The 14,494-nt window shown below is 55.2% G+C and overlaps 1 protein-coding gene across 1 annotated transcript in view; it reads right to left on the reverse strand.

Moving 5' to 3' along the window:
• Nucleotides 1–14,494, reverse strand: part of PIK3R3 (phosphoinositide-3-kinase regulatory subunit 3) — a 317,953-nt gene that overhangs the window by 240,491 nt on the left and 62,968 nt on the right. The window contains exons 2-3 of the mRNA XM_065410143.1: nucleotides 2,405–2,497; nucleotides 1,638–1,715 (exon numbers count right to left, since the gene is read on the reverse strand). Coding sequence (XP_065266215.1) covers nucleotides 1,638–1,715; nucleotides 2,405–2,497 — 171 coding nt within the window. The remainder of the gene's footprint in view (nucleotides 1–1,637; nucleotides 1,716–2,404; nucleotides 2,498–14,494) is intronic.

The following is a 14,494-nucleotide window of genomic DNA, read 5'->3' on the forward strand; positions in this document are numbered from 1 at the left end:
TGAAAATTGGGAGCTGCATCCAAGAGGAGAGGCCACTTTTGAAAATATAGGCCATAGCCTCTTTGCTCCTCAGCTTACCCAGCTGCAGAATGGGTAGAATGACGCTGACCGACTCCTCAGATATCACATGGGCTGAAGACTTTTACCAAACTGTCACTGTGGTGCAATGCCTGGAGGGTTACTCAAACTAATGATGATTCCACACATGCATGGAATATGCAACACACCTGGGAATTTTACAGATTTCCCCAGTGTGTCCTAGCAGGGCCGGCTCCAGGGTTTTTGCTGCTCCAAGCGGCGGGAAAAAAAAAGAAAAAAAAGCCACGATCGTGATCGGCAGCAGCTCCACCACGCCGCTTTCTTCTTCGGCGGCAGGTCCTTCCCTCCAAGAGGGACCGAGGGACCCGCCACCGAAGAGCCGCCAAAGAGCCCGACGTGCCGCCCCTTCCCCTTGGCCACCCCAAGCACCTGCTTGCTGGGCTGGTGCCTGGAGCCGGCCCTGTGTCCTGGGGTTTCCCACACAATTTCAGCCTGGGATCTGAGAGTCAAACTAGGCCCTGTCCGACTCGTGTGTCACCACTGGTATTAAGCAGTCCGCACCTGGAACTCACCTAACCATTCTGTAGACGATACATGAGTCAGAAGAGAATCCAGCTCCCTGTCCCAGATCTGCATTGGCTAGGATGACCAGACAGCAAGTGTGAAAAATCGGGACGGGGGTGGGAGGTAATAGGTACCTATATAAGAAAAAGCCCCCAAAATCGGGACTGTCCCTATAAAATCGGGACATCTGATCACCCTAGCATTGGCTCTGCTGATCTGACTCGGAAGATGCCCTGGTAACACAGCTATTCTTCTGCCTATACCCACGCTTTTGATTTTCACTTTCCTTTTCAATGGCTTCCATCAGCAAGATCACAACACATCACTGTCCTGACAGACCGTCCCACAGCGTCACTACACAGCCTCTTCAAGCAGGATCTACAGTTCCATGGCCTCCCCTAGGCTAGCGTACATGGAGAGCTGGCTGTCAGGAAAACCAGCTTTTTACTTTGAAACTGAGCCCATTGGATATGAACGTTACTGGGGAACAAACACGGAGCGCCACAAGGCCGTTGCTGTGGCGTACAATTGCACTGTACGGATGCTATGTAAATAGAAAGGCATTATAACAAAAATCCATAGACATTTAGGAACTTCACGGCAGTCACTCTGCTGCACAGCGCGGCCATTCAGACCTTCCCAGCCACAGCAGGGACACAACTCAGATCTTCCTGCTCCAAAAGCAAAAGCCCGTAGCATTTGAGCTACAGGGAAATCTCCATTAGCTCTCAGTCGTATAGGGCCTAGGACACACACACACACACCGCTAAGCAGTTGTGATTCTAGCCAGTAGCGGGCAGTGGTGGCATATACCCAGCAGACAGTTCATTACGGCATTCTAGGACTCTTCTAATGATATTGTGAGAACTTAGATCCCAGTGCTGGAAACGAAAAGGTGGCTCACGGACACACTGCTCATGCGCAGGATGCGCTCCTGCAATGAGCGACCCTGGTTCTCCCAGCTTCGCACACACCCGGTACGAAGCATCTCTGCCCATCGGGATGAAGGAGGGAACAGCGTGACGGTGGCTTACCTGTCAGAAGAGCTTGTTTGAGCTCAGGGTTGCTGAAGGAGCCGGAAGGGGCTCGGTAAAGAGCCTCATTGTCGATGCCTTTGAAACCGAAAGGGAAAAAAGAAATCAGTCAAGAATTCTCCCTCCAAAGCACCATGCAAACAAACCATGCTTTAACTCAGATCTGCTCAAAAGGCCCGACGCACAGATGGGGTCAGCATTAGAGCGCCAGGGTCATCTTGTTTTGGGGTCTCTGTTCTGCTATCAACAGCCTGCAACCTTAGGTGTGTGTTGTGTTGTGTGTGAGACCGTATGAGTGAACAGTGCCCTCTACTGGATGGACTCAGAACTACACCACCATGTGTCAGAGTTGGGTGAATACTTGGTTGGTTTCACTTTAGATAATGCTACGCCATAGGTATAATCCAGCCTCGAGATTCCATAGCATGGCTTGTGCAGGTGGTTGCTGCAGATTCCAGAATGGTGCTCGGAACGGTTGCCGTCTGTGTCACTGTCAGGCTGTAGCCTCGTTTAAAAGTGGAGTCAAATCCTGCTCTCACTCCGGCATAGATCTGAAATAGCTCCATTGAAGTCAATGGAGGCGCACTGGTATAAATCTAGATTTTGGTCCCCGGTGTGGACGGGGCCTGTTTCTGACTGTCCATCATGCTGCGTCAGCAGGAAAGGAGTGTGCATATGACACATGGAATACGCAGGCCCAATGCATGTATTTGTCCCAACTGGAAGAAATGTATGGAGGTGGCCAAGGAAACAGACGCCTGACGTACCTTGTTTTTCCAAAGCTTCAAGGAGTCTCATTACAATCAGAGGTGCTTGTTCGGGGAGCCTTAACTCTGCAACTTCGGCCTGCCCAGCGGGTCCTGTGAGAGAGACAAATAAGGATGATTTAGCAGAGTGGATCTCAGTGCTTGTCAACAAGGCAATTTGGCTGGACGGCAGCTGTGGCGCAGTTAAATAGCATATTCCATCTCTCTGATGGGCCAGTGCCTGGAAAGTAGGGGGTGATAATGAGCCAAGCATATAATTTGCAAAGAATCATTTATTAGCTGGATTTCTCCTCTTTCCCACTTTGCTAATTGTGCGCAAACAAACAACAGATTGTCTCAGATTCATCATTTGAAGCCATTCTCCAGGGACTGGCTCCAGTCAATTCCAGGGTCATTATTCAAACATGCAAGCTGTTGTGGTTGGGCACGCGGGTCACGTGGTCTCGGTCTGTTTCATGATTGGATGGCCCTAACTCACAGGATCAGGTTTCCAGCGGGACTGCTGGTCCTGGGGAATTTGAATTTGCTCTCTGAGAGCAGCTCCCAGGCATCTCCTAAGAGTCCCATTCTAACCACAGGACAGGGACACAGTCACAGTATGCGCCGAGCGAACACAGGCACTGTCTACACTACAGAGACCGCGTCAGCATAGCTATGCATAGCTCCACTGGAACCACAGCGTACGCCGACAGGAGTTTTCCTGACGGAGGAGAAACGCCACCTCCCCGAACAACGTTAGCGCTGCCGATAGAAGCACTCTTCTGTTGGCGCAGCTGTGTCTACACTGGGATTTTGTCGCTTCTGGTATCTGTTTTTTCACACCCCTGATGGACACAGCTATGCTGGGATCTGTTTTAAGGACAGCCCAAGCCACAACCAAAACAAATTCCTTTGAATTCCCTAGCCTCTGTTAGCCAGAAGCTGGGAATGGGTGACAGGGGATGGATCACTTGATGATTACCTGTTCTGTTCATTCCCTGTGGGGCACCTGGCACTGGCCACTGTCGGAAGACAGGATACTGGGCTAGATGGACCTTTGGTCTGACCCAGTATGGCCGTTCTTATGTTCTAACAAATGTTAATGGACGATTTTCCCCAGCAACCGCCCAAGTGCTAGCAATAACTTTGGTTTCCCATTCAGGTAAGGACTCTTCCCCACTTGCTCAAACTGTACTTAGAGCAGCCAGGATGACTGTTGTTTTGATGGCACGTGATGGGCCCTGAATATTACCTCTGCCCTCCCCCACAGCAACTTCAAAATCGGAATTAAACGGGAACAGGCCAGCAGCAGGGCACCTCTCCCTCCATTCACGGGAACGGAAGGCCTGCCCCCCTCACGCACGCTACTTACACCTTGGTACCAATGCCAATTTCCCAGCAGCCGTGCTGGAGCTGTGGTATTGCGAACGTTCCTCACCGCCACCGGGCCTGCAGGCTGGTTCTAGCTTTGCCTTGGGGTTTGTTTGTTTATATTTGTTATGGGGGGAGCCTCTCGCCCTAAAATCTGCATGATGCCTGCACCTGGTCATTGGGTGTACTGCGTAGGCGGCTGGTTTGTCGCTCTACTTTGCTTGCGAGCTCCTTTTTGCAGGGAACGTGTCTTCTTCTAGACGTTCTGCCAAGTGCACCCCCGGCGCCCAATGCAGGAAAGAAGAACTATGGGCTAGGTCCTCAACTGGAATGATTCAGCTAAGCTGCATCGACTCAGCAAGAGCCGTTTATTCCTTGTGATCAAACCACCTGTTGTGCCGGTGCGTGGTTATGGTTTGCAACGAGGCACCAGTTAATAATGAGCAAGGCAGGGCTGTAGGGGTTAGTTCGGAGGATTCGGTTGGTGGCGTTCTTCTCCCTGAATGAATCCCCCGGCGCGGTGTTTGGGAGTGTCACATGTTTCACTTTCCAGGCAGGATGTGTAATTAAGCTTCTCTAAGTACTCTCCGCATTAGAGACCCCTTGACATGTCTCCAGAGAGCCAGGGGGTTCAGCCCAACGGGGTTCCTGTGTTCTGACTCTCCACGATCCTCCAGGCCATGGCTATGTAATTAGCTACGTGGGAGAGTCTTCTTCCCCTCCGATTTTACACTGTTTTTCCATTTTCAAAGCACAACCCCAAAGCTCTAGGCACCATGACAGCAATTGAACTAGCAATCAGTTCAGTATCACCCAGCAGTCTGACAGGAGAGGCTGTACATGGACCAGCAAACTCCACTGCATTCCACCCAAAGCCCCATCATATTCAGCCCTGTAGTATCACAAGGTCTGCCAAACCACCCCTCACCCCTCTCACCCCCGATCTATTGGTCTCAGAGAGTCACACATTTCAAAGTCAGTAGGGAGCACTATGATCAACCAATCCGACCCTCTGCTTCATATAGGCCGGGGGTGTGTGTGGGGGGGGGATTGTTCCCTGAGATTTTCACACACACACACACACACACACACTTACCGAAGAGCTCAGCTTCCAGTTAGGCAGGCCGGATTTTTACTTTTTGTAATTGAATTTTCTTTTAAAATCTGGCCATAGGCGCACGCCTGTTAATTTCGACTGGATCCTTTATTTTAAAAAGCATCTGAAGAAGTGACTTGCATCTGAAGAAGTGAGGTTCTTACCCACGAAAGCTTATGCTCCCAATACTTCTGTTAGCCTTAAAGGTGCCACAGGACCCTCTGTTGCTTTTTACAGATTCAGACTAACACGGCCACCCCTCTGAGACTTGATTTTAAAAGACGTTCTGTTCAGATTCTGGTTTCCATGCACATGCAAGAAAGCCCAGCATGAACAAGGCAGGAACTTGCATTGTGGGAACGCCTCAGCCCCCCTGCCATTTCGTTTCCCCCCCCCTGTCAGTTGAGGATTTCTTTTCTCATGCCTTATGATAGTTGTGGCACTCAGATGAACTCTGGTGATGAGGGCCAGACAGGTAGGCATGAGGATGGACGGACAGCTGGGTCGATGGATGCATGGAGTACATGGGGGTGGATGGAGAGAACAGGGGATGTGCACGTGACAAAGGCAGACGAGGCCAAAGTTCCCTTCATGGAAGAATAGAAAAGCACCACCCAAAAAGCACAGGGTTGGCAGTTTTGCTCTGGCAGGGCCTTTCCGCAGAGGCGGGCTCTAAGGCCCTGGGGTTCCACTGCCTCCCTTCAGATTGATTGTGACAAGCAGCAGGCTGGGAACCTACCCAAGCTGTCAGAGGGGATGAGCTTAGATTTTTCACGGGCTCTTCAGCTAATCCTTCAGGGGAAGCAGCGTAATGAGGCTGAGAGCTCTTCCGGCTCATTTATTTCTTTTACAAGTCCAGGTGCATGTCCAGGGGAGCTGTCTCAAGCAGCCAGCCAGGGTCTGAACAGCGACCCAGCAGGATTGTGTGACAGCTCTCTACTGGCTTTGGAATGGGGTGGGTAGGGGGGTGGGGGTCTCCTTGACCATGACAGCTTTCTAAGCACCCACCTCCCATTGCTGTTCCTCACCAGACTTATTAGCTTGTGCTGATCATACAGGATGGACAGCCAATAGCTTCCAAACAGTGATACAGAGAGCGATATAATCTACTTGGGCAGTAGGTGTATGCTGCCCTGCCCTCGGATGGATGACATCAGAACAGCTCACCTGTGTGCCATTGGCCCTGTACCGCTCACAGTGATCCTCCTTTAGCTCAAGAGGCCCAGGGATGCGCAGCAGGAGAACTTGAGTTTAGAGCGACGATTACTTAGTTGCAAGCAGAGCTGATATGGCAGGTCGCGGCTGTGATGACACTACACCGCCGTGCATTGGATCCTCTGCGTTAGTGAGCCGGGCAGGCAGTGCACTGATCGGCGCAGGGGGCTGGGAGTCACACTGCTAGCTGGGCCACTGACTCATCGGGTGCTGAGGGGCCAGTCACTCAGCCCTGCTCTGGCACGTGTCACATGCCTGGTGCCCGGCTCCTTGCTGTGCAGTCAAACCCTCGGAAATCCTCTGGTCACACAGGGCTGGGTGAGTGCGGGGAATCGGGCAGCAGTGTCAAAGCCCCTGTCCGATTTAAGAGCCACAGACTCAGGTTCGTCATTCGCGTCCCTCTTTTATATTGGGGGGATGGGGTGGGGGAACCATCCGCCTCCAACGCCCAGGGCGAAATGCCCCAGGCTGTGCCCTCGAGGGTGCCACTTGTCCAGGGGGGGATCCCAGCTCAGCCGTGCACACGAACCCTGCAGAGGGCGATGGAAGGAAAGAGCGGGAACAGGCAGCACAGAGGCTGTGGCAACCCTCTGCCCCTCCCCAGCCACCCGAGTGCTGGAAACCAAAGTCTGCGGAGGCCTGGCCGGGGGCAGGTCTCCAGAGGCCGGAGCAAGCAGGAAGAAGGGGGCTGTGGGTAAAGTGCTGGGCTGGGACTCAAGAGATCCGGGTTCAATTCCTTGCTCCGCTCCGGATACCCTGGGCAAGTCACTTCTCAGATTGCATTTTGCAGGGGACTGAGTGTTTCCAAGCCCACGTGTGAACGTCCACACTGCATTGTAAGCCTGGGCTTCCAGCGACAGGACCCAGCTCTCCCAGGCGTGCCAATGCATCCACGTTGCACTACGCAGACCTTCTGACTCGGGTGTGCAGCTTGAGCTGCGTCCACACTGCAAAATGACACGGCTTGGACCGGAGTCGCAGCGGGACTCCAGCTCTGCCCCACCCCCCCTTGCGAGGTTCTAGGGCCCAGATCCTGAGAGCTTGCTGACCCGATTTAGGCTGACTTGTGTGTGGACAGACGCGGGGGTGGGGGACGGACATGGTGTGGGCTCAAACCTGCGTCAGAGCTTGGGCTTAGTGTGAAGTGTAGACATAGGGATGGGGCTAGCAAACCTGGGAGCAAAGTTCAAGCAAGTTAACCATCACTGGATGATTGTCTGTTCTGTTCATTCCCTCTGGGGCACCTGGCATTGGCCACTGCTGGTAGACAGGATACTGGGCTAGATGGACCTTTGGTCTGACCCAATACAGCCGCTCTTATGAGGTTGAGATGCCGGGCAAGGTGCTCCGCCGGGGCCGCGCCATTGAGAATTCCGGTGCAAACGAAAGGTGTCAGTTGTTGTGGGGTTGCCGGTGGTTCGCAGAAGAGGCTCTGTCCCCCCTTTCCCAATCCGATTGGCCTCTCGCAACATCCCAACCCCCTGCCACAACGAACACGTGAGATCGGGGAAAAGAAGAGAGAGATCCCTGAGGCTGGGCCAGGGTCAGCCCAGCATGGACACGGTTCGGTGAGTAACGGCCATCCCGCTACGGGCTGCTGAGAGTAGATGCCATGGCAAGATGGTGCAGATTGTACAGAAACCTGCTAGCCCAGAGCTCAGTCCATAGACAGCTGCAGTGCGTGTGGTTTATTTATTGATGTGAACACTAAGTGGATAGTTCTGACACCGCTTTAAATTTTCCTTCGCAGCCAGTTAATAGCTAGGCCAGAAATAACAAAATCCGTGCTGGGTCCCACCACTTTCTAAGCAGACGGGGGAGTGAGGCCGTCTCTTCTGTTTCTCTCAGCGCTGTCTGTCGTGCCCACAAAGACTCGATCCCCCTCCCATGGGAGGAACCAGCCATCTTCTTCGGAGCGGAACTGGGTGACCTGGAGAGAGCAGGCTCCTCTGGATTGGAAATGCGCCCCCTAGTTTGCCTGGTAAAGAACCTGACTGTGGGAAGAGGCAAGAATCGTCGCTGGATTCACCAGGCTCATAGGGATGGTGTCAAAGGTGCAGCTGGACAGGAAAGCGTGTAAGCTTTGGAGAGAGGTGACGAGTGGGAGCTACATTACACAGAGGTCAGTTGTGATGCTTGGGCGTTTACACGAGGACGCTGCAATGATCATTGTACACCCTGCAACGCCACAACTCCGCAGGTGTTCACTGCAGCCCAGACCAGACGCAGGAATGTTCTGCAATCCCGTGCCATGGCCTTCCGCAGTGAACTGTGACCACAACCGAACGGGTGCCGCGGTCATCCAGTGGGATCGAACCCACGACCTTCAGCACCAAAAGCAAAAGTTCCTCCTCTACGGGAGCTGCTTTAGCTGTGAGAAGCCAGCTGTCGTAGTTCCTGGGGTCGGGCACCAGAGGGAGACAGGGCCACATGCACTGTGCCTTGACAACTCCATCCAGTCAAAAGCAGGACTCCATCCGCTGTTCTGCAGCCTCCTCTGTGTTTCCCCGGCTCTGTCTGAAAAGGCGGCTGAGTAGCAGAGGCGTCAGATCAGTCTGATGTGAAGTGGCAAATGACAGGGCCCTGACAAGATCATCACTGTTCCAGTCCGGATGACTTTGCGCGTGAACAATACTGCATCATTGGGAGGTTTTGAAAAACGGGGTATTCGTGTCAACCACACACACAGATTTCCCCCTCCATCGGTGTTCCAAGATAGGCTTCATTTTGCCCTCTTTCACGTAATACTTCTACCCTTTTCCCACCCCGAATTAGCCCATTTCACTCTGCAAGTGGCTCGCTTCTGGGCCAGACCCTCTGCTGGGGTAAATCTGCCCAGCTCCAGTGTCATCGATGGAGTTACACCATTTTACATCAGCTGAGGATCTGGCCCATTGTCTTGCAAAGGATCCCCTCCGTAAACGCTTCACATCCTATTCAGTATCTGCTGCAATTCTCTGGTGGCATTATTACTGCCTCCCAGCGTAGGGATGTGCTGCTAATCCCACTGGGATCTGCCCCGCCATCTAAGCTTCCCAGGATACCCGCCGGGTGCAACCTCGCCGCTCTGCTGTTCATAATTCCTCCTAGGTCAGCATCATCCACCACCATTGAAATCTGCACTGGCCTCCACATCACTCATTAGCTGGAAATTACGTTTCCCACATCCCACGTGACATAACCTCCAAAGCAGGGCAGGGGCAGGTAACAACACTTAATTGTTCTTCACGTTCTGCTAGCGGTATCCCGCTGCCCACCCGGCACTTAACTTCTCCTATCCCCACCCCACACACTAGAGCTGGAGACGGGCCCCGGCTGCAAAATTCAGATCCGTATCCCGGTTCGGAAGACCCCAAACTTCCCAGGTGTGCGGCCCACGGCCCGGCCCAGCATAGCACCTCAGTGCGGGTGCGTGGAAGCCAAAAGAGAAACCGCTGCTCGGCCAGGGCCTGATCCAAAGCCCCCCTCACCTCCCGGGGTCAATAGGAAGATTGCTATTGCCTTTGATGTGCTCCAGGTCGCAGCCCAGGCCTGCAGCGCCCAGCCTGTCCACTGGGACCCTGGGAAGTCCCCTGACAGAGGTTGAGCTCCCATTTGCCCACAGCGGCTGCTAATCCTCTCTGTCCCCCACCCATGTCATCCCTTACCTAGAGTTACCATATTTAAAAAATAAAAAAAGAGGACACTCCATGGGGCCCTGGCCCCGCCCCTTCCCCACCCCGGCCCTGCCCCAACTCCGCCCCTTCCCCAAAGTCCCCGCCCTAACTCCGCCCCCTCCCCTGAGCGCCCCGCATTCCCCCTCCTCCCTCCCAGCCACGCGAAAAGGGCTGCCCGAGTGCTACCGGCTTCACGGTTTGCCGGGCAGCCCCCAGACCCTGCGCCCCCGGCCGGCGCTTCCCCAGCGCAGCTGGAGCCCGGGGGGGGGAAGCACCCAGCCGGGGGCGCAGGGTCTGGAGGCTGCCCGGCAAACCGTGAAGCCGGTAGCGCTCGGGCTTCGGGTAGCCCCCATGCCTCCGGACCCTGCGCCCCCGGCCGGGCACTTCCCCTCCCGGGCTCCGGCGGCTGTTGTGCTCCCTGAACTCCTGGGCTCTGTAAGCACCGAGCTGTCTGAGCGCTACCGGCTTCGGGCAGCCCCCATGCCTCTGGACCCTGCACCCCCGGAGCCCGGGAGGGGAAGTGCCCGACCGGGGGCGCAGGGTCCGGAGGCATGGGGGCTGCCTGAAGCCGGTAGCGCTCGGGCAGCTCGGCTTTAAACAGAGCAGAAGAGTCAAGGTAGGGAGCACAGCAGCCACGGGAGGGGAAGTGCCCGGCCGGCGGTATTTTTCCCGGACATGTCCGGCTTTTTGGCAATTCCCCCCGGACGGAGGTTTGATTACCAAAAAGCCGGACATGTCCGGGAAAAACCGGACGTATGGTAACCCTACCTTACCCTGGAGCTTGGCCCGTTCCCAGCTGCAGAAACTCGGCCAGGCCTGAAGAAACTGGCCTAATCTCTCCCCTTCTCTTCTAGAAAGAGCAGAGGGGGTGCAGAGCCACGCAGCTCAGCGCTGGGAGTAAATAATAGAGAGGCGTGTGGCTGTTGGCAAGATGGCCAGGGTATTTTTTTTTAATCACAGTCTCTATTTAGCCGAGTTAACCCCTTGCTGGCAATGGTCCCTGGTGATCAGAGATGGGCTCAGACCCTGCCCTGCCCAGAACTTCGTGTGGGGACGGGACTGAACTATGACCCTAGATCCACAGGGGAGTTTGGGAGGAGGGCTGGTCTCACTACAGCTGCAAAGCAGATTGGAACCGGCCCAGATTTCAGCCAAATGAATGTGTCCTAGCATGTTTCTGGGGCCTGGCCCAAAGCACGTTGAGGTCAATCGGATCCTTTCCACCGGCTTCAAAGGCCTTTGGATCAGGACCACAATATGCCAAAGGCCAAACTGCGGCTCCAAGCAGCACCGGTGAACTTTGGGGGGTTCAAAAGTGGGGTCCGTGTTAGGGGCTTGGGACCAACCCTCCCCACTCAGAATGCATCCTTCCTTGGCACCAGTCTGCCCCTTAGCCCCTGCAAACGGCGGAGAACGGCGGCTCAGGCTGCGTTACCGATGGGGGAAAGAAATGAATCCGCGAGCAGCTCGCTGGTCTAGCGGCAGCACCGCCAGGCAGCCACCAGGCAGAGCCAGCAGCTCGCTCAGCCCCTTGAGGGGGCCCTTCCGAAGCGACGCCCTTTGCGGCTGCACGGAGAGGTGCTGAAGAGGACTCCGACTGAGCCAGCAGCCCTGCAAGCAGGACGTGGTGAGGGGAGAGCCCACATCCTTCGGGGCACTGTTCTCTGGGGCAGGGCGTCTCCCTCGCTTGTAGGGTGACCAGATGTCCCAATTTTATAGGGACAGTCCCGATTTTTGGGTCTTTTTCTTATATAGGCTCCTATTACCCCCCACCCCCATCCCAATTTTTCACATTTGCTGTCTGGTCACCCTACTCGCTTGAGCGCTGGCGAGCCCCTCCTGCAGGAGGTGGGCTGAGGAGGGGGCAGTGGCGCATGTCCCAAGGGAATGGACCGTTCCCGCCCGGGACACCTGCTACTCAGGCATCCGCTGGCCAGCAGTTCGTGGCAAAGGTCGGGGGGGTGCCGCACAGGGACCACTAGATAGACGCGTCAGCAGGCCAGCAATGGGGGGCCTGCAGGGGAGAGTCACAGAGAGACGCTGCTGCATTACAATACACCCCGGCGCTGCTTGCTGCTTTCCAGCCCCAAATCCACCCCCTTCTAAGGGGCCCGCAACCCCCCACACCCGAAGCCTGCAGGTGAACACACCCCTCCTTTTGCCCCCTATTCTTCTCCTTTCACAACTGCGGCTCGGTGTAGCCGTTCACTGGCATTTAAACCAAGCCCGGGGGCAGACCACATTGCCCTGGGATCCCTTTGGTTCACAGCTGGTCGCTTAGAGACAGCAGGGAGGTGAAGGATGGCTCCAAGTCCCCTTGACCCGCAGCAGCGTGGGTGGCTCCCGTTTGCTAGGAGGAAAGCGGCCTCGCTTCATTCCTGCTCGCCAGGAAAGGGTTAACGCCGCGCTCTGCTTTGCCTGGCACATCTGCTGTGCTGCTGCGGCGGTTACACAACACAAGGATTTGATCCGGCCATTCTCCTTCCCCGCCCCTGCTTCAGTGCAGCAGGACTACGGCTGGTTTCTGAGCCGGGGCTCGCAGCAGGAGCCGCTGGAGTCCTTTCTTTGGACAAGGCCCCAGACACGCACCCTCCTCTGCATTCAGCATTCGCAGCCTCGGTGAATCTCCCCAAGGCACCCACGTTAGCCCCCTCGAACGAGGTGCCCCTACCGCCTCCCTTTACCCCCAGCTGAGCAGGAATGCCCTTCCCTTTCCCAGCCCCGCCGCTCAGCGTTCTCTTCGGAGGGACGGCCCCACGCATGGCCGGCAGAGCTCTGCTACAAACCCTGGCCACAATCTTGGGCCCCGGAGCTGGCTCCGTCGCCCTTCAGCAAGACACCTGTGGCCCCGATTCATTTTTTCAAGAGAGATCATATGCTGTATGTTCTCCCCACCGACCAGCCTCTCCCCTGCTCCCAACTCGGCCTGTGTGTCAGGAAACTCGTGACAGCCTTCCTCCAAACCCCCACCCGCCAGAACCCCCTGACATCGCCTCTCCCCAGCAGGGCAGGAAACCTGCCAAGTTCCTTCTGGGGTTGTTTTTATTAAAAACAAGATGGGAACCATAAAGAGGGGGATGGGGCAGGGGGAGAGACAAACGGATACAGCTTGGGTGCTGGCCAAGATCCCGCTGGAGAAGAGTTACATTGTACTGGCTGCCTCTGTCTGCTTTCAGACTGTGATATTACAACCAGCGACCGATACTGCCAGAGAGAGCCGCTGTACGGTGCGGCAAAACCAACTGTACATCCAGAGGAGATATTATTTTTCAGCAGAGGGGGAAGGGAGAACCGAACGGCTATTTTCCCTCAACAATCCCCTGCATTTAGTGCGGATGCCTAGCTCTTCCTAGCAGTAGATCCGAAAGCCCTTGACAGAGGAGGTCAATATCATTACCTCCATTGCACAGCTGGGGAAACGGAGGCACAGAGCTGAAGCGATTTGCTGGTGGTCACCCAGCAGCAGAGCCAGCCATAGAACCCAGGCCTTTTGCATCCCAGTTCGGTGAGCTATCCTCTAGCCCACACTGGAGCAGCTAGCTTGCTAGGTAGGGGCTTATCTGGCCCCCATTACCACAGCAGCTGTATGTGTTTATCCTCATACAGCCCTGGGAGGCAGGGCAGGGCTGTTATTCCCCCTGTATGGAGGGGGAAACTGAGGCACAGAGCATGTGAGACCAAGGGACTTACACAAGTTCACACAGGCAGTTTGTGGCAGAGAAGGCAACGGAACCCAGCCAAGCCTCCTATACTGCAAGCGAGGGCCCTAGCCTTCCTCACTAGCCACAGGTGGGAGACTGAGGCACTGGTTAGCTTACATGACTTGCCAAAAGGCAGCCAGGCCTTGCAAACTGACCAGCTGAGACTCAAACCCAGGGGTCCAAGTCTCCATCCCATGTTCTACCCACTGGACCTCCTGTTGGCTACAGCCTGTCTCCTCTGTCACCTGCAGATCTCCCGCTAGTCTGTGAAATCGAGCCGGACAATCTACGTCTGCCACCTACATCCACTGGATCACGGCACGGTGGCAGAACTAGCAGCTCCCTCCCGCCCCCCGCCCACTTTCATTTCCTGTGAATTTCCATCCCTGGATGTATCCGGGCTCTGCCTGAGATCCCAGAGCGCTCTGTTGAAGCTGCAGGTCTCACTGCTGTTAGGACGTGGGAGTTCTTAAAGGGGAGGAGGGCTGGTCTCACTACAGCTGCAAAGCAGATTGGAACTGGCCCAGATTTCAGCCAAATGAATGTGTCCTGTTGTCCTTTAATAGAAACCAGCGTGGCGGCTTTTAAAGGGCTGCCAGCCATTAGACTAGAAGGAGCAGCTTGGCTTTGAGTCAGGGATCATCCCCTGACTATCCAAGTGCTGGGGGTACATTTTCGAACACCTTTACAGCCCCCAAACTGTGGGGGGCATTAAATATTGTTCCCCTAAGCCCTGGGGCAAAGGGAGAATCTCCATTTACCGTGCGCTGCGGGGGGGTCTGTGACAGAAGGGAGCAATTCCAAAGCCATGCAGCAGAGGGGCAGTGGTCTAGGTTTGTGGACCCAGTTTGAGAACCCTGCACACACACATTGTGCCCTAGATGCTGCAATACCGTCCATCCCCCGGCCCCACAGAATAAGCCTCTCACGGCATGTCCGATGTTCAGAGCGAGAGGAGTGGCCTGCCCACGGTTGATAAAGCGACATTTAACTGGACCAAAGAGCTATTTCATTCAGCAGCTGGCTGGCGTCGACTCCGTCTCCCCGCCTGGGAAAGCACCCCGTCCAAACT

The sequence above is a fragment of the Emys orbicularis genome, chromosome 8, assembly GCF_028017835.1.
Source record: "Emys orbicularis isolate rEmyOrb1 chromosome 8, rEmyOrb1.hap1, whole genome shotgun sequence".
NCBI lineage: Eukaryota > Metazoa > Chordata > Testudines > Emydidae > Emys > Emys orbicularis.